The following is an 18,814-nucleotide window of genomic DNA, read 5'->3' as shown; positions in this document are numbered from 1 at the left end:
TTTTTTCAAAAAAGATATGGCCAAATACAACTCCAACTCTAATTTCAACTCCAACTCCAACTATAAAAAATTTTAATTTTCATGACCAAACGACTACTAAGATTCATTATTTTGCAAGAAAGATAGAAGGTTAGGGTACAAATCATAAAATAAAATAAAATAGGGTGCAAATCACAAAAAAGATCATACGTTAGGTGAAAAATGCAACGGATTCTGTAAAAAATTTCATAACTCTAAAGTATGATATAAGAGTAAATTTAGTCCTTTTAAGTATACTTTGCCAATTCTACAAAATTTGACCCTTTCCCTTTATAAAAGCCCAAAAAGAGTTCCACACGTTTATATATTTGCTCTTTCATAAACCCTAATACTGAGCCACCCATTTGTTCTTAAACCCTAAAATCTTTCTTTCTCTAACATTTACATAGTTCCAAAAAAACCCATCAAAAAATGGATTCTATAAGCACAAATAGCAACGATAATAAACCATCGAAAGCCAAATTTCAATACGAGGTCTGTGATAATAATGATGAAACTGTTACCGAAAGTTCAAATCTTGATTTGGACGAAGACACTTCTATGTCTGATCCCGCCCCCTCCGCCTCCGCCTCCGCCTCAGCTGCCGTGGATGGTGATTCCATGGTTGGTGGTGATAAGACTAGTGCGGACTATTATTTCGACTCCTACTCTCATTTTGGTAAGTGACAGTTTAAATTTGATCATGAAATCTTGATTTATGTATTTGGAAATTGCGTACGATTCAAACTATGTAAAAGATATGTGAAAAAATTACGGTTAAAAGATAAACTTGAAAAGCATACACATAAATTGGGATTGGGATGGAGGGAGTATTTGATTTTTCTTGTGTAAAAAAGGGTAGCTCGGTGAACTAAAGTTACTGTTATCTGTGGGGTTCGTGGAAAGGCCGGACCACAAGGGTCTATTTGATTTTGGTGAACTGAATTTTGGTTAAATTGAGCATCTTTAATCAGAAAGTACATTTCTTTTTTTTCATTGGAAGCTTGAAGAGACTTTTCTTTTTGTATGGTCAAATTTGCTTAAATTGAGCTGATTTAAGCTGAAAAATTATGTGGGTAGCTTGAACTGAGTTGTTTTTATTGAATTTTGTTTGTGTAAAAAAGGGCAGCTCGGTGAACTAAAGTTTCTGTCATGAACAGGGTACTGGAAAGGGCCAGACCACCAGGGTAGGGTCTATTGAGCTGATTTTTTTTGTATGGTGAAATTTGCTTAAATTGAGCTGATTTAAGGTGAAAAATCTCATTTTTAATCAGTGGGAAGTTTGAACTGAGTTAATTTACGGTAAATTTACTTAAATTGAGCTTCTTTAAGCAGAAAACGTGGGAAGCTTGAACTGTTGTTATTTCAAGGTAAAATTTACTTAAATTGAGCTTCTTTAAGGTTGAAAAATAGCCTCTTTTTTAAAAAATTTGTTGGAATGGTGGCGTTATTTTACCGGTTATTGCAAAATCTGAGTTGAGTGGTGTTTTTTTCGGTCCATGGGTGTCCGTGGGGGTCTTTATGGGGTCCTTATGTGCGTGTGGGAGCCTGTAGACCTATAGTACTTGTTTGACCTTCAAATTTATAACCTGCTAACTATGTTGCTCGTACTCTTCAAATATGTCACGGTCTGTGTGTGTAGGATCCTCCAAAAATAATGCATTTTTGAGGATCCGACACAGGTAGAACAACATTTTTGGAGAGTGTAAGCAACATAGCCTGCTAACATATTTTATGCATCTTACTTGGTCTGAGGTTACTTGTAGAAGCTAATTATCCACCTTTGTTTTGTTGATGCTTTTGCAGGTATTCACGAAGTAAGCATCCATCTTTCTTCGTATTGTTGTTCCTGTTTGGTATCTTTTGTTGATTCAGTTTTGCATTGTTCTAATTGTTAATTTTTCCGTGGTACAGGAGATGTTGAAGGATGTGGTAAGAACTAAGACTTACCAAAATGTAATCTATAAGAATTCCTTTCTTTTCAAGGATAAGGTGGTCCTTGATGTGGGAGCTGGGACAGGAATCCTGTCACTTTTTTGTGCAAAAGTTGGTGCCAAACATGTTTACGCGGTATGCATTCTGCTTTTTCCATTTTCTCGTATAATATTTCCATTTATGTAGTCTTTTGTTCTTTCATGATTGGTCCATGATTGCCATCTCGTGGTGGCTGTTTTGGTTTGCACACAGTATGATGCTTGACATTGTGGTTCTTGTGAAGATTTTGCCAATGACTTTGGAATATAAATGGATTGGAAAGCTATGTCGAACTGGCGGTTATCTTTGCAATATCATCAAATATGGCTGATCCTTTACAATTTAATTTTCAGATTGAATGCTCCAGTATGGCTGACATGGCACAAGAAATTGTAAAACAAAATGGATTTTCCAATGGTGAGAATGATGTTATCACTCATGTACTTTGTGACAGGTGTTCGTGTGTTTGTGCTGATCTCACTTTTCCGAGTCTCTTCTCTTTTTATCTCAGTTATAACGGTTATCAAGGGAAAGGTGGAGGAGATTGACCTACCCGTACCACAAGTGGATATAATAATCTCCGAGTGGATGGGATACTTTCTTCTGTACGAGAACATGTTAGATACAGTCTTGTATGCTCGTGACAAGTGGCTGGTAAGTTACTTGTGACAATTGATTAATGATGATAACAACTCTTCAGAATCGGTTTTCTGTGCGAGCAAGGAGGCTGTGTATGCATGAATATATATAGAGATTAGGTATTTTGAGTAGTTTTATTGATGAAGAGAAAGCATGGATGCATAGAGAATAGGTTTTAAGTGCATTTCTGGATGAAGAGAAATTGTGTAGATACTTCTCCATAAAGAAAATGTATGCAGTCACTGAAGGATGCCGTAAAGGGGGCCGAGAACTCTTAGCATAGTGTTTTAATGAGTTAACCCGAATGTAGTACAAACTAAAAATGACTGCAGATTGAACTAATAACTCAAAAAAGCTCCCTATGAAATATTTTTCCCAACTGTCTGTTTTCCATTTGTTACGGTAATGAGCCGAGCCAGTACAACCTACGGATACTCATCCTGAAAGATGCCATATTTCAAATTTATCTTCTCCATGCATGGGCTTCGTTTTATTCCTAACCACTTTTGAATTCTTTCTTGGTTTTCCTGCTTGGTGGCTTAGCTTGTTCTTCAGATTGAGAAGCTAATTTGACTTATCAAATATCTTACATGTTGATGAGAATGTTTTTAAGTTTTTTTTCCTGACATTTTGGTCTGCATTTTGATGTTTTTTCCTGTTTTGAGCAACAATGAAATACAACCTTTGCCCTACATACGCAGCATGTAAGTCTTGTGTTATGCTTGATGGGTCAACTATATGTTGTGGGTTTGATGATTTAACAGGGAAATGGAAATGATGTCTCAAAGTAAAAGGTCTGAGCAGGAGGAAGTGTTGGTAGTAATGAAATGTGTGGAACAAGGAAGAGGGCCCCTGTCCTTTTCCAAGCTATGATACTGTGACGTTCGCAACCTCTTCTACATTAATTAGACCATGCTTTTTGTTGAAGCTTGGTCAAGGGTTCAAAAAAGGCATGATTACATTCTAACATTGAATGCTAATCTAGATTTCGCCCTGACATTTTGTTCCCACAAGTGATACATATTTCAGCTATCATCACTTTCACTTGCATTGATCAAACCTTCTTGCTGATCCTCCTCCCTGCTACCTTAGACCCCTTCATCTCATCCGGAAAAGGGAACTAGTCGATGAAAGCAAATGTAAATAGTATGTGATTGACTTTCGTATTTGCTTAGATGAATGTATTTGTGTTTAGCGGATATTAATAGAGGGCTTTTGTAGTTATTCATTTCCTATTACACTATATTGAACACTGAAAAGAGTGTTGAACTATGAAGTGTGCTAATTGTGATTATCATAAAAGTCAGCTATTGGGAAGACGAAAATGAAATAATGGCTTCTCTAGACAATGAGAATGAGTACTTGTAATTACTGTCTCGCTTGCCTGAGGACTTTCATATCGTTGTTTTCGGGACATATTGCAGGTTTGTTAAGATTAGCTCGGTAAAAATTATGCCAAATGCCTCGCCTCGCTTCCTGGATGTGCGCACTTGTCTTGGTGGTTTTCGTATTTGGTTGATGGATATCAAAGAACTTTTTCCTAATCCTGTCCTCTTTCTTTCCCGTTACAGGTAAAGGACGGTCTTGTTCTGCCGGATAAAGCCTCGCTCTATTTGACAGCTATTGAAGATGCTGACTACAAAGAAGATAAGATCGAATGTAGGTTTATTCCTCTTTCGGTATATACTTGATGGATTTTGATTTGCTGTGGCATTTTCTGTTTACGATGTACTTTGAATGTAATTTTTCTAGCGGCATCAAATATTTTACCCTAGTTTGCTCAACTAGTCAGCTTATATTCCATCCCATGTTCTACTGCAGTTTGGAATAGTGTGTACGGTTTCGACATGAGCTGCATCCGGAAGCAAGCTATGATGGAACCTATTGTTGACACAGTAGATCAGAATCAGATTGCTACAAACTGCCAGTTACTAAAGGTAATCATGTCAAGTTTATAGTTGGGTTGAGATTTACTGAAATAGTTGCGAAATGTATAATCTTGCCTGTTTCCGTCGCTGATAACGGATCCTTCTATCAGACAATGGACATTTCTAAGATGACTTCTGGAGATGCTTCCTTCACAGCACCATTTAAGCTCGTTGCAGAACGTGATGATTACATCCATGCCCTTGTAGCATACTTTGATGTCTCTTTCACGAAATGTCACAAGTTGCTGGGCTTCTCAACCGGTTCGTACTTTTGTCCTTGCATGCTTTTAGTTATGACATTGTCCATACGCTTATCTTCCTTTCTTGGAGTTCTTTTCATATATTATTCGTTTCTGCTAAATCATTTTCCTTCTTCGAGGGGGCTGAGGTGCTTAGATTGGTCGCTTAAATAGTTCTCTTTTTTAATTTTTTGTTTATACGTATCTTGGGTTTTTGCGGAAGTTATAAACCTGCACCCGATGATTACAGTAGATTGAGCCATCTTCTCCTCCTAGTATGTACGTTCATGCAAAGACCAGATCTACGCACTAGAATATGAAGGGCGCTCTTTTTTTCTTTCATTTTTTTTCCCTGGAATTGAGAATAGGACCCCAACGATAAGTTCCATGTAAATTCATTGTTTCTGACCACGCAAAAATAATTATACGCAGGTCCAAAATCTCGAGGCACACATTGGAAGCAAACAGTTCTTTACCTGGAAGATGTGCTAACTGTTTGCCAAGGGGAAGCTGTAGTGGGAAGCATGACTGTAGCTCCTAACAAGAAAAATCCTCGAGATGTCGATATAATGCTCAAATACTCCGTGAATGGTCGGCACTGCCGTGTCTCAAGAACTCAGTATTACCGGATGCGATGATGGTAACGTTGAAAATGGCTGACGAATTCTTGTTTAGTCCGCCTTTCGGGTATGCTGGAGCTGATACAACATTAGGCAACCAATGTTAATGTATTCTGTTTCCTTTTCCCCCACAAACTGTGGACTATTTTCCTTCTATCTTGCTCAATTACAATAGGCCTTTGTCGTCCGGCAATTCATTTGAGGCCAAAGAGGCAATTGTAACCCATAATTTTTTTGTTATAAATTGACATTCCTTGTTTCTGATACACTGGTCAAGTTCATTCAAGTACTATGTTCAACAACAGCAACAACAAACCCGGTGTATTCCAGGAGGGTAAAATGTATGCAATTCATACCACTACCTCCAAAGAAGTAGAGAGGTTTTTGATAGCCCCCAACTCACATTCAAGTACTATGTTCGATGTAATTATTCCCTGTTAATAATGTCATGCCGGCTCAACACGATAAATCCAGGTGGACTCTGTGGAGGATAGTGTGCATATAGATCTTACCCTTGTCTTATGAAGGTAGAAACTATTTTCGGTAGATTTTTAGCTCAAGGAAAAATTTCAAAGCGATTTGGTAAAACGAAATACGAAAGTGAAAAAGGAACAGTAACAATAATAAAATAATGTGATAATAGAAGCATAAGAAACAAACAACTGGTAGTGATAGAAGTTGAAGAATAAGAAACTACGAGAAAAATACTAACACTATTGGCATGAAAGGAGAAATAGACGCGGTGCTTCAATCTATCACCAAGTATATCTCACAAGAAAGCGGTAACGGAATATCGAGCAATTATCTACTAACCATCTATCTCAATCTACAACCTCTACACCCTTCTATTTAAGAACCAGCTATCTTAATCTACGATCTCTATACCCTTCTATTTAGGATTCATGTCCTTAATTATCTTTTCTACTTCTTAATACTATATATTATACACATTCTGTATCAATTGGTGTGTTCAAATTTTGATATACAACATGGATACAAAATTAGAATTAAGAGTTAAAATAAGGGCAAATTTATTTCATTTCGATATTCGCATAGTTCAAAGGCAAATTTGACCACAATTATTAACAGAGGGAAAATCTATATCATTCCGCATAATTCATGAGACAATGCGTTCGTTCAAATTTCGTCGAAGAGCTTCCTCTTCTAATGATCGTTAATATTGTGATCAAATTTGTTACGATACACTCCAACTTCACGGGGTCCCTATTACCCCCTAGAGGCGCCAATATGGGCTAGGGCCGGCCTGTAATTTGATGGAATTGGGTTTCAATTTTTGCAGCCCATTTAAGAACATGGCTTTTTAGCCCAGCCTGTATAAGCCCGTGGCCTGTGGGGCTTGAGCAATGTGAGTTGGGCTAGCCCATGGGTCGTTCCGTAAGTCAAATATATGCAACTATTTAGATAGCTTATTAGTATTTTTGGTTCGAATGATATCATGTCAAAAGTTATTTAATTTCGCTATTAGGAGTATTTTCTGGGGTGTTCGAGACTTGATTAACAAGTATTAACACTATGTAATATTGTCTAGTGATATTTATGTTTATCAACATTCTAAGATTAAATTATAAAATATTATTTTTTAAAAAGTGGGCTGGCCCGTGAGGCCCGCAGCCCACAGAGTAATGGTGTGGGCTTGGTCAGCCCGGCCTGGTCCGTCAAACTCAAAACCCGTGTGGGCAAGTCCGAATGGGCTGGGCCGACCCGTATTGACAGCTCTAATTACCTCTGAACTAAATGTTAGCGTATTTTTGTCAACCCTTTTAGTTGACGTGACACCTTTGACGTGGAGCTCATTTTATGTAATAAAAGTGTCACGTCAGCACAAATAGGTGACAAAAATACGCTAAAATTGAGTTCAGAGGGGTAATAGGACCCTTGTAAAGTTTGAGTGTGTCGTAAAAACTTTGGTCATAGTTCGAGTTTCGAGGGATACTAGATGCTTATCTCTTCATTGGTCATATGTATATGTATATGTATATGTATATGTATATGTATATGTAAATGTATATTTCTCTTAATTTCTCCTAACTAACATTTAGTTCAGACTTGAGGATTCTTGTAAATTAAAACAAATCATGTAGGATTTTGATTGTAACTTAGATTCGGTTTCTTTTCATATTAGTTGCTATTTTTTCTATTTTATGAGTATTTTCTTATCGGTTAAATTGAAAACCGAACCATTAAGGACTAAAAACCGATAAACCAAAAACCAATAAAAAAATATCTTATTGGTTTGGTTATTGATTTAGCATATTTAGAAATCAAAAATCGATAAATCAAACTGATAATACATAAAATCAAATCGAACCGACCGATGCACACCCCTACATCATACCTTATTATAAAATTGGAAATATATTTAGATACTTTTTTCCCACTTACGTTACGTACTATTTTGGAAAAGAATATATCAAGAAGTATAGGTAAAAAGCATAAAAAAAGAATTATGCTTTTATTTAAACTAAATCAGCTAATTTAATTTCATTTGATTCTTTTTGCTATAATGGGTCAATTATTAGGGATTATAAAAGAATAATCCTATATAAAATTCGCATAAATAATTAGAATATTTGATTGGAGGTTCATCGTGGCGAATTTAGAATATTATTTGTGAGTTTACAAGAACACATTAACTTTTATTCCGATCTTTTATTTTAAAATATACTAAGCATTTATAAATAATTATTCGTGAATTTAATTTTTATTGTACATTAGCTTGAAATGGTCTTAGAAATCCATAATTCTCTTGATAATCATGGATTATGATTTTGGTACAAATTAAAATTAACATGCTATTATAAATTAAAATTCATTATAAATGTGCACACTTAAATTCTTAAAGAAAAAAAATAAACTTCACATAAACTAGTGCAACGTGTAGACACCACAATTTCAGTAAACTCATATTAAAACATTATTTTATGGGCATATAAAAATATTTATTAGCAACGTGGATATTAAATTATTTTTAAAAATAGGTAATTCATATATAATAAGAAATAACAATGTTTATTCTTCTTCTTCTTCTTTTATTTTTTTTTGACATGACTATTTTTTCTTAAGCTAAACGTCTATCGAAAACAACTTTTCTAACCTTAAAGGGTAGTTTGGTGTACTAAAACTACCGCTATACGCAATGTCCGGAAAAAGGCTCCACCACAAGGGCGTATTGTACGCAACCTTACCTTGCATTTCTGTCAGAGGTTGTTTCCAAGGCTTCAACTCATGACCTCCTGGTCACATGACACTACCTCAAATGTGAGATAGAGAGGTTGTTTCCGATATCACAAAGCAGTCTAAAATTTTTTTTTTTAACAAAAGTACAAAAAAATAACGAATAGTATCACAACAGAGATTAACAAAAATCGAAGTACAATAAACTACCGAAGAAATAATATAACTACTAATGTGAATAAACAACTAAGACGTTGTACTGTTATCTAATAATCTTCTATCCTAATCGATGTCTTCACGCCCTTCTATTAGAAATCATATTCTTTTTACCTTCTAACAAGGTTTGAGTTTACATACAGTGACAGAGCTACATTGAATTCAGGGGTTCATTCGACCCTCCTTGGTCAAAAAATTATACTATTTTTAAATGGTTCAAAATATGTTTATATATATATAATAGATGTTGAACTCCCTTCGACTAGTCCATATATTTATTTCTGAACCCCCCTCAATGAAAATTCTGGCTCCGCCATTGTTCATATACACAACTTAAATTCAAGACCTCTCGTCAAGAATCTATAACATCATAATTTAGGTATACAAAAAAAAAAATTAACAGAAATCGAAATACAAGAAACTATCAGAGCAATATTATGACTACTAATATTAACGAATCATAAGACTGTTGTATACTAACCTTTTGTTCTAATCTATATCCTCCACGGCCTCTTATTTAAGATCATGTCTCGATAAGCTGAAACTGTATCATATGTCTAATCTCTCTTTAATGCCTTCTCCTATCCTCTTCACATACACAAAACTTAAATTCGAGACCTGTTGTCAAGAATAAAATTAAAATACTAATCATGTTTATAATTAGAAAAAAATAACATAAACATACATCTTAATTTACTATAATTACACAAACGCTGACGCCCAGATGCGTAATGGAAAGTGAGTAACACACACCTGCCATGTAATGCCACCTAGTTTTCACGTAATATTATTTTTTTATATAAAAAATTAATTATTATTCTTTAATATATATATCATTTTTGGAAGCACGGGAATCCGGATTAATTGAGGAGAAGGACCAGATTTTGATTAATGAATATGTTCACATTTCCAAAAATTCATATGAGCAACTCAACTTGAATCAACCAAGTTGGTGTCGTCTTCGTCGTCAAATCGCGAATCCACCACTGCCTGCCACCATCGCCGGAGCTCTTTTGGCGTCGCGGACCAATCCCAACAGGTGCGCCACCTCAAAGCGAGCACACCCCAACAAAAATCGTCCAAAACCGATGCTCCAATCGCCGGGAAATCATACTTGAGCGCAGCGCCGCCACTGTCCACCACCAATTGACGCAACACCACCACCAAATTTTAGATCTATCGAGAGCTAATTATGTATCTTTACAAAGAAAAAAGGTATTTTCGTTGAGTATATCGGGAGCTAATTATGTATCGCGATAGATCCAAAATAAAAAAAAATCTATCGAGAGCTAATTATGTATCTTTACAAAGGAAAAAATTTATCTTCATTAAATGTATTGGGAGCTAATTATGTATCTCGACAGATTCAAAATCGAAAAAATTATATCAAAAGCTAATTATGTATTTTACAAAGAAAAAAATATATTTTCGTTAGATCTATCGGGAGCTAATTATATATTTCGATAGATTCAAAATAAAAAAAAGTGTACCAAAAGTTAATTTTATATTTTGATAGACTTAAAATTGAGATTTCCGTAATTATATAAATTGTCCAAATTTTCTGCCAACTCCAAAATATAGAAATTTATGTTGTTTTTCCTAATTATTCTTCTTATATTTGTTCCTATATAATAATTGTCAACTGTCAAAAAAGGCATTGAAGTTTCATTCAATTTGGCAACCAAAAATCAAAGCCAGTTTTAACATAGTTACATATATAGCCTAACACAATTAAACTCTCCATTAAAATCTTGAATTTACCTTTGGGGGTTCATCAAGATTTGTGTAGAGAGAAGGAGAGACTCAATTTGTCTCTCCTCTCTCAATTTTGTGTTTTTTTTTTTCATAAGGGGTTTCTTTTTTTTTTTTTTTTTTTTTTTTTTCAAATGGCAAAACAAAGAGATGAATTTTATGATGGGGTTATAGAAGGGATGCCGTTATTTGCTAAAGAATTAATAGCAGGTGGTGTAGCTGGTGGTTTTGCTAAGTCAGCTGTTGCACCTCTTGAACGTATCAAGATCTTGTTTCAGGTATTGTTTGTTTGTTTGTTTGTTTTTCTGTTGAGTTGATGATTCTATTTTGCTTTCTTGGGTTGAAAGTTTTTGTCTTTTTCTTGTTTGGGGTGTTTTTTTTTTCTCTTTTTTGTATACTGTCCTTTGTCTTCAGCTATCGAAAACAGCCTCTCTACTTCTTTAGCGATAGTTGTATGGACTGCTACATTCTACCCTCCCAGACCCCACGATGTGGGAATATACTGGATTTGTTGTTGTTGTTGGGTGTTTTTTTTTTTGGTCCTAACATTTATGTTATTATCTGTTGTTTCTTGTAATTCGAATATCATATTTGTAGTACTGTTGTGCTTATATATGTTGTTTCTTGTAATTCAATTATCATATTGTATTGTGAGGTGTGTGCTCCGAAGAAATATTGGAGGTAGGTGATTAGACGTGAAGTGGAGCAGTTAGAGCTTAGTGAGGACATGATCCTAGATAGGAAGGTATGGAGGTTGCGAATTAAGTTAGAGGGCTAGTGCATGTGGGTGTAGCCTTGCTAGTAGTCGTAGGGCTTTGTTCATAGGTTGGAGTTTCTAGCTTAGGAGGGTTGGGTGAGGTGTGTGCTTACGGTTTGATAGTGTATAGTAATACCTTGTGGGTGTCTTATTTCCGTTATTTCATCTTGTTTCATATTTTACTACGTTTTTTTTTATTGTTTGTTTGTCTTGAGCTGGGGGCCTATTGGATACAGCCTCTCTACCTCTTCGGAGGTAGTGGTATGGACTGTGTATATTTTACCCTCCCCAGACCCCACTATGTGGGAATACACTGGTATGTTGTTGTTGTTGCAAATTGTTTTGTTGTAGTATCTGTTACTATATGTTGTTTCTTGTAATTCGACTATCATATTGCTTTGTTATAGTACTGTTCTATTACTATCTGTTGTTTCTTGTAATTCGACTATCATATTGCTTTGTGTTAGTATTGTTCTGTTACTATCTCCTGAGCCGGGGGTCTATCAGAAACAGTCTCTCTACTTCGTTTGAGGTAGTGGTATGAACTGCGTACACTTTACCCTCCCAAACCCCACTTTGTGGGAATAAGCTGGGTATGTTGTTGTTGTTGTAAACTGTTCTATTACAATCTCTTGTTTCTTGTAATTGGACTATCATATTGTTTTGTTGTGCTACCGTTTTGCTACTATCCGTTGTCATATTGTTTTGTTGTAGTACTGTTCTGTCACTGTCACTTGTTTCTTGTAATTCGACTATCATATTGTTTTTTCTTGAGCTAAGAGTCTGTCGGAAACAACCTCTCTACATCCCAAGGTAGGGGTAAGGTCTGCATACATTCTATCATCCCCAGACCCTATTTGTGGGATTACACTAGGTATGTTGTTATTGTTGTTATTGCATTGATCGTGGAGGATGATTAACATTTGAGAGGATGAGTTTTGGGGTGAGGACGTGAGGTTATAGAGGGAATGCCTTTGTTTGCTTAAGAACTTATAGCTGGAGGTGTAGCTGGTAGTTTTTCTAAGTCTGCAGTTGCCCCTCTTTGAGCGTATCAAGATCTTGTTTCAGGTACTTCTGTTGAGGTTCTGATTCAATTGTGCTTTCTGGGGCTGAAAGTTTTGAACTTTTTCTTTTCCGGGTGCTTTTTTCGTGGATTTTCTTGGGAAGCGGCGATGGGGTTCTCGTGAATTTGGTTTCTAAGTTTCACATGTTAAATGGGACAAATTGGTTTTCCTGTTGAGTTTCTGGTTGAATTGTGCTTTGTGAGGTTGCGAGTTTTTAACCTTTTCTTTTCTGGGTGAGTTCTTTCTTGGTCTTTTTGGGGGGGGAAGTGATGATGATTTATAGTGAATTTGGGTTTTTAAGTGTCATATGTTAAATGGGATAATTTGGGTTGACGCATTGATGGTGGAGGATGATTAATAATTGAATGGCAAAATATACTAGGTGATTCCTCCCATCTGTCCTGTCCTTGGTGGATAGAGTTACCTGATATCCGACGCTGGTGGGAGGTGGCAGGTATCCCATGGATTTGGTCGAGGTGCAGGAAAGTTGGCCTGGACACCACGGTTATATATATAAAGAATACTTGAATGGAACTAATTGCATTTTTCTCAAAGTTTAATCTTTGTCGATGTTCTTGAGAAGTATGATCTTTTTTGATGTTCTTGAGAAGTCTTGGCTTCTTCACATTTATGTTTTCGAACTACTTTTTAATGCTTTTACATCTATTGGAAACCACCTCTCTATCTCCCTAGGTAAGGGTAAGATCTGCATACACTCCACCCTCCCCAGACGTCACTTGTGGGATTACACTAGGTATATTGTTGTTGTTGATTTTCTTGAGAAAGAGAGAGAGAGAGTCAGAATTTACCCTGTATGATTTTCATTTATTGTTGTCTTTGATTGTTTCCTAACATTGAATAAGACGATGATGATCTCTCGAGCTTAGTTGGTGTATTTGATAAGTGCATCCACCAATCTCAGTTGTAAAGTACTGTGATTTATGTTAGAAAACTTCTGCATTTCCATGAAGTGCCTGAGGTGGTGTAAATCTGTGTGCCTGACATTTCACGGCACATTGTTTAGTTATGAGTATGCATTTTGCTCATAGGATTGATTCTGATCAAGCTGAAAAAAGTCATCCCTATACCCGTTATTAGTAAAGCGCTAACACTCTATCTATAATATGGTACCCTTTCTTGCTCGAGAGAGGTGTTTTCTGATGGTTGCTAGGACACCCCTTTGCTTTCTCAGTTAATTTGTATTTATTAGTAAAATGCCCGTAATCCAGCTAGTTTTAGTTTGACTGCCATTCATCATAAAACGGCAGCCGGTGCACTAAGCCCCCGCTATGCATGGGTCCGGGGAAGGGCTGGACCACAAGGGTCTATTGTAGGCGTAATGTATTTAATTTGGTTTGTAAGAGTACAAAGAACACCGAAACAGATGCTTGAAATATTCCATGATCCATTTTACTAGTGGAGCTTATGGATGAAAAAGATTCTTCTCGCATTGTCAAAATCATGAAGGACCTCAAAAGGCATATTGCTATGACATGACTACTGTCATCTTTTCCGAAATTCTTTCGCTGGCATCTGTTGTTCATTTGTTTTTTTGTTGTCGTGGGCAAACTCGTTGAGCAAGGATCTATCTTAAACAGTCTCTCTACCTCCAAGGTGGGGGGTGGGGGGTAAGGTCCGCATACACTCTACCCTTCCCAGACGATTACATTGGGTATGTTGTTGTGGGCAAATTGTTCTGACTATTAACTATTATGTTACTTATGAGACTGGCACTATTTGTCCCTGGAAGGCTCGAAATTTGAATGCTGGATGTGGTAGTACTAGCAAAAAGTTCTTTTACTTTTTCGTTGCTATCTTTTGCGTGCTTTTCTACTTTTTCCCATACAAGCATTAAAGATACCTTTGTTTTTTCCCGATCAACAGTTGTTAGTTAGCAATACGTTGGTGCTATTGAATACGATGGTAAGAATTTGTTAATGTAGAAAAAAGTTGAATTGCTTATATTTAATTTTCTTTTTCTTAGACCAGACAAGCTGAATATCGGAGTTTGGGGCTAATAGGATCCTTTATGAAGATTGCCAAGACAGAAGGACCTCTTGGTTTTTTCAGGTGCAGAATGCAATAATTTTTTTTCATCGATGTTAACTGATCGAATGAATTAGTCTTTAAGCTTACATGTATTTTTGGTGGGGCTCCTCTTCAGGGGAAATGGCGCTAGTGTTGCTCGAATTGTCCCTTACGCAGCACTGCACTACATGGCCTATGAAGAGTACCGCCGCTGGATTATACAAGGAATTCCCGGGGTGGATAAAGGTCCGATTCTTGATCTCGTAGCAGGATCATTTGCCGGTGGGACTGCTGTACTTTTTACTTATCCGCTTGATTTAGTTCGAACTAAATTGGCTTACCAGGTGAGTAACGTAAAAGCAGAGTCTTTTGAGTTGAATTCACGTTACTGTTCCATGAACAATTGAAGACCGATTCACATATGATCAGCCAGGTGGTTGAATCCCAAAAGTTAAATATACAACGGCTTGTTACCGATGAACAAGTTTACAAAGGAATAAAGGACTGTTTTTCGAAAACATACAAGGAAGCCGGAATAAAGGGCCTATACCGTGGAGTTGGTATGAACTGCTTTGCCTCGCGATGCTTGTTTTTTACTGTTAGTTGCAAGTCTTCTTAGGTAATGTGCGTGTTGCATTCGCAGCTCCATCACTTTATGGAATCTTTCCATACGCCGGGCTGAAATTCTACTTCTATGAGAAAATGAAGAGCCATGTCCCTAAGGAGCAGAAGAATGATATCGCGATAAAACTAGCATGTGGATCTGTTGCAGGACTTCTAGGACAAACTTTCACTTATCCTCTAGACGTTGTTAGGCGGCAAATGCAGGTAATTTACTGAAGATTGCACACTTCAATTAATTTCTTTTGTGACAAACTTGCACATTAGGGTATGGATTAGGGTAGAAGGATAGTAGGAGCGAGTGCGCCAGTGCTAGTGGGTAGGAGGACTTTGTTATCCATATTAATAGCTATAGTACTAGTATCATTTCATAATGTTGTATCGTTGTATTACTTGGTGAATCTTGTCTATGGTACACTATTAGGTGTGGTAATTTCTGTTGTATGTTGCTGTTAGAATGACCGAGTACCCGAATGTTTCAGGTCCAACGACTCTCAGCATCTACCAGCCACGAAATGAAAGGAACAGTCGATACTCTCGTTATGATTTTGCAAACACATGGATGGAAACAACTATTTTCGGGGCTTAGCCTCAACTATTTGAAGGTAAGAAACACCCTGCACATGGACCGTGATCCTTACGACTTTTGTATATGTTAACTACTGATCGACTATACTATTGTTTCAAAATAAGGTTGTACCATCTGTTGCGATTGGGTTCACTGTTTACGATATGATGAAAGCGTATCTGAGAGTACCTTCACGCGACGATGCTGGTGTAGAAGGTGTCACTAGTAGCAGAAATAGTCAACCATCCACCCTGCACTCTTAACAATCTTCTTGAGGCTCACAGATTGCCAAAGTTCAATTTCAGAAAAGTTTGTACATTTCCATTCTTTCACATAGCCATAATTCTTCCTTACAATAAGTTGTTCTATAAATCATCTGTATATCAACAACTTGTAAACTTATACATTGATTTGACAAGTTTAATTGACTATGTTGATTTTTACACACACACACACACATATATATATATATGTAAATTTTATCATAATAATTTTGAAAAATCTACATTCAAATTCGTAGTGAAAATATCTATTTTTAGCTTAATTTTATGTACTTTTATGTTAAAATAATTTTTAAATATTTTTGTAGTGTTTCATTAAGATAAAAAAGTGCTTCCAAGGACTTTATTTTAAGCTCAAACGAAAAAAATAAATCAAAAGTCAAGAATTATAATTCTTTAACTTATAATTTTTGACTTATAAGCCAAAAATGATTAGCCTATTCAATTATGCTTGAATTATTTTTATTTAGAAAGTTAAATTTTATTATATAAATAGACGTACTTTAAAGTCAATATAAATTTTGAAGATAGTATACTTTAAAGTAAAGGGGATTAAAGTAAATTGAAATCACAATATACATACTTCCTAGTTATATTTATTAAGTAGTGCATCGAAATTTCAGTTCAAAAAAGTCATTAACATTTCTTATGTTAAAAACATATTTATGAAATTCAATAAGAAGCAAATGATAAGATTTATATGTCTAAAGAAGTTCACGAAAAATAGCTTCTATTAGGTCTTATTGAAATCTAAATGAACTTTTTTTTTTTAATTGACATTGAAATCCAAATGTATTTTTTTTAAACAAATAACTAAGATGGAAATTGATAAAACAATTTATTGAAAGACGAAGTCATAGTGAAGCAGTCTTCTATTCATGTTAAGCCTTTCTCATTTTTAATAAGGAACCAACATAAATTCATTCATACTAATCCATAAATTATTCATGTATTTGATTAAAAAATTAATTATGAAGGTTATTAATATTGGTTTACTAAATAATAGTGACCGTTGTAATAATTAGTCAATTAAGCATAAATATGTAGATATTTTTAGACTATTATTAATGGTAGTAAAATTTAGTAGTGTCTTTTTGATTCTTCATTAATAATGGATATTGAATATTTTAAAATAATAAATAAAAACAATAGTGAAATGCCAATAGAAAATAAGAAAATTCTTTTTATAAATGCTATATAATATTGAGTCATCTATCATATAATACCATTAATACAAAAAGAAATAGCTTTGCTACTTCACTTGAATGCTATCCTTTATTAAGAAAAATCAAAAGATTATGTTAATTAGTAAATAGTTTTAGACTCCTCGCTATGTATGATAGTGATTTTTAAATGCATAAACGTATATAATATGTAATGTATGTTATTAATTTTACGAATCAACATAAATGATTCAATTATAACAATGGACTTTTTATTTGCTTTAAGGTTTACGTAAGAAATAATTAACTATTTTAATAAATGATTTAATTGTAATAGTAGTCAATTTTTATTTACCTTTTTAATTTCTTTGTTAAGAAATTAAGTTTTGCCTATATTTTTGAGTGAGTAAATTTCAAAACATTTTTTAAAGTTATACGGTATTAATCACTAATAATATTCTTGAACATAGTTAATCTAAGAAAATTATACATTATAAAAGAAATCGAAATAAAATAGGAGTAGGATTTGTTTTTATGAATTTAGAGATTTAATACTACATAAAATTATCTTAGAAGAAATGTATTCAACATTGAATTAGATCTATCGTATGTACCAAATTCTCAATATAGATGACATAGCAAAAATCCTCAAAATCTAACAAATGAGTAAGAAATAATAATGAAATGAAATAAAATTTTCAACCAAAAAGAAGAAAGATGAGAAATCTTAGCCTATAAAAATAAATTATTTATATTTACTAAGAATAGAGCACATATAAGTAAACTTAATAGAGAGAAATAATCACCAATATACATAATCTCATCAAATAAATTGCTACTATTCAAAGAAAAAAATATTGAAACTCATGTGAAGCATTTTCTTTACACAAGTAAAACTAAAATGATTCATGTATGCATATTTTGGTAGTGTCAGATATATATAAAAATTTTTGGGGCTTTTCTTCTTCCATCTTTTAGCACATTATTACTCCATATTAATAAAATTAATTAAGAATTATAAAGGTTGGAGGTGAAAGAATACATGAATATATACTATTAAATTTCTAATAAAGAAGGTAATCATAGTGAGAGGTGAAGAGTTGATCGATTGAATAAGTAATTTTTAAATTATAAAAATAAAATAAATGAAGAAAAATGGTCAAAAAAAAAAGGAGAATAGAGATAAATAAGAATGGAAGCCATAGAGAATTGTCATATCACCTTCTCTATGACTCTCCTTTATATATATACTAGAAGTGCAAGGCCCGTGTCAGCACGAGCCCAACAATAAAACATGTGGATTACAATTTTTAAGTTTTAGAATTTATATTGAAGAAGGAAGTTTGAGCAGTAGAATATTTTCATTGGTACAATAAAATATACTTATAAAATATACTTCTGTAAAAAAAATTTCAAACTTTTCTTTTGTATATATTCCTTCCATTGAAACGTAGGATTCGTTTGTTATAGTGTATAAATTTTCTTTTTGAATAGAATATATTAGTAATGTTTGTATTAGTAATTCTTCTATTAGTAAATGCTGATATTATTTATGTTAACATTAGTTCTTATACATTGTTTAACGTGCTTCATTAAAATTTATCTTTTCGATTTTGATATATTTAAATAAAAGTTTTTTTTTTTAAAGAATTACATATACATTTTAAGATTCATTCGAGATCTAGCACGGGTTCAATATATTAATTTTTATCTCAATTTATGTGACACAAATAGAATTTAGATAATCAATC

At 34.4% G+C, this 18,814-nt stretch overlaps 2 protein-coding genes across 3 annotated transcripts; both read left to right on the top strand.

Annotated features, from left to right (window-relative positions):
* Window positions 1-341: 341 nt before the first annotated feature.
* Window positions 342-5,684, top strand: LOC107840954 (probable protein arginine N-methyltransferase 1.2). Its single transcript, XM_016684914.2, has 9 exons — window positions 342-697; window positions 1,825-1,835; window positions 1,933-2,088; window positions 2,346-2,409; window positions 2,504-2,646; window positions 4,203-4,290; window positions 4,453-4,568; window positions 4,670-4,820; window positions 5,231-5,684. The coding sequence occupies exons 1-9, from the start codon at window positions 451-453 to the stop codon at window positions 5,434-5,436; spliced, it is 1,182 nt and encodes a 393-aa protein (XP_016540400.2). The 5' UTR covers window positions 342-450; the 3' UTR covers window positions 5,437-5,684.
* Window positions 5,685-10,406: 4,722 nt separating this feature from the next.
* LOC107840955 (mitochondrial carrier protein CoAc2) lies at window positions 10,407-16,061 on the top strand. 2 transcript variants are annotated; one of them, XM_016684915.2, is made up of 7 exons: window positions 10,407-10,859; window positions 14,387-14,472; window positions 14,567-14,774; window positions 14,864-14,990; window positions 15,074-15,258; window positions 15,534-15,656; window positions 15,745-16,061. In XM_016684915.2, the coding sequence occupies exons 1-7, from the start codon at window positions 10,716-10,718 to the stop codon at window positions 15,880-15,882; spliced, it is 1,011 nt and encodes a 336-aa protein (XP_016540401.2). In that variant the 5' UTR covers window positions 10,407-10,715; the 3' UTR covers window positions 15,883-16,061. The 2 variants fall into 2 exon arrangements, with proteins under 2 accessions (XP_016540401.2, XP_047252547.1); XM_047396591.1 differs by having other exon boundaries at window positions 10,720-10,859; window positions 14,392-14,472.
* Window positions 16,062-18,814: the final 2,753 nt, after the last annotated feature.

The sequence above is a fragment of the Capsicum annuum genome, chromosome 9 (genome assembly GCF_002878395.1).
Source record: "Capsicum annuum cultivar UCD-10X-F1 chromosome 9, UCD10Xv1.1, whole genome shotgun sequence".
NCBI lineage: Eukaryota > Viridiplantae > Streptophyta > Magnoliopsida > Solanales > Solanaceae > Capsicum > Capsicum annuum.
Note: the sequence above shows the minus strand (reverse complement) of the source record. Positions and strands in the feature narration are given on the sequence as shown.

What these genes read in the sequence shown, in the direction of transcription:
- LOC107840955 (XM_016684915.2), top strand. Translation starts at nt 10,716, where the DNA reads ATGGCAAAACAAAGAGATGAATTTTATGATGGGGTTATAGAAGGGATG. An exon ending in GGACCTCTTGGTTTTTTCAG is followed by an intron (nt 14,473 to 14,566) that starts GTGCAGAATGCA and finishes GCTCCTCTTCAG; the next exon opens with GGGAAATGGCGCTAGTGTTG. An exon ending in TTAGCCTCAACTATTTGAAG is followed by an intron (nt 15,657 to 15,744) that starts GTAAGAAACACC and finishes TTTCAAAATAAG; the next exon opens with GTTGTACCATCTGTTGCGAT.
- LOC107840954 (XM_016684914.2), top strand. Translation starts at nt 451, where the DNA reads ATGGATTCTATAAGCACAAATAGCAACGATAATAAACCATCGAAAGCC. An exon ending in ATGCTCGTGACAAGTGGCTG is followed by an intron (nt 2,647 to 4,202) that starts GTAAGTTACTTG and finishes TTCCCGTTACAG; the next exon opens with GTAAAGGACGGTCTTGTTCT. An exon ending in GTTGCTGGGCTTCTCAACCG is followed by an intron (nt 4,821 to 5,230) that starts GTTCGTACTTTT and finishes AATTATACGCAG; the next exon opens with GTCCAAAATCTCGAGGCACA.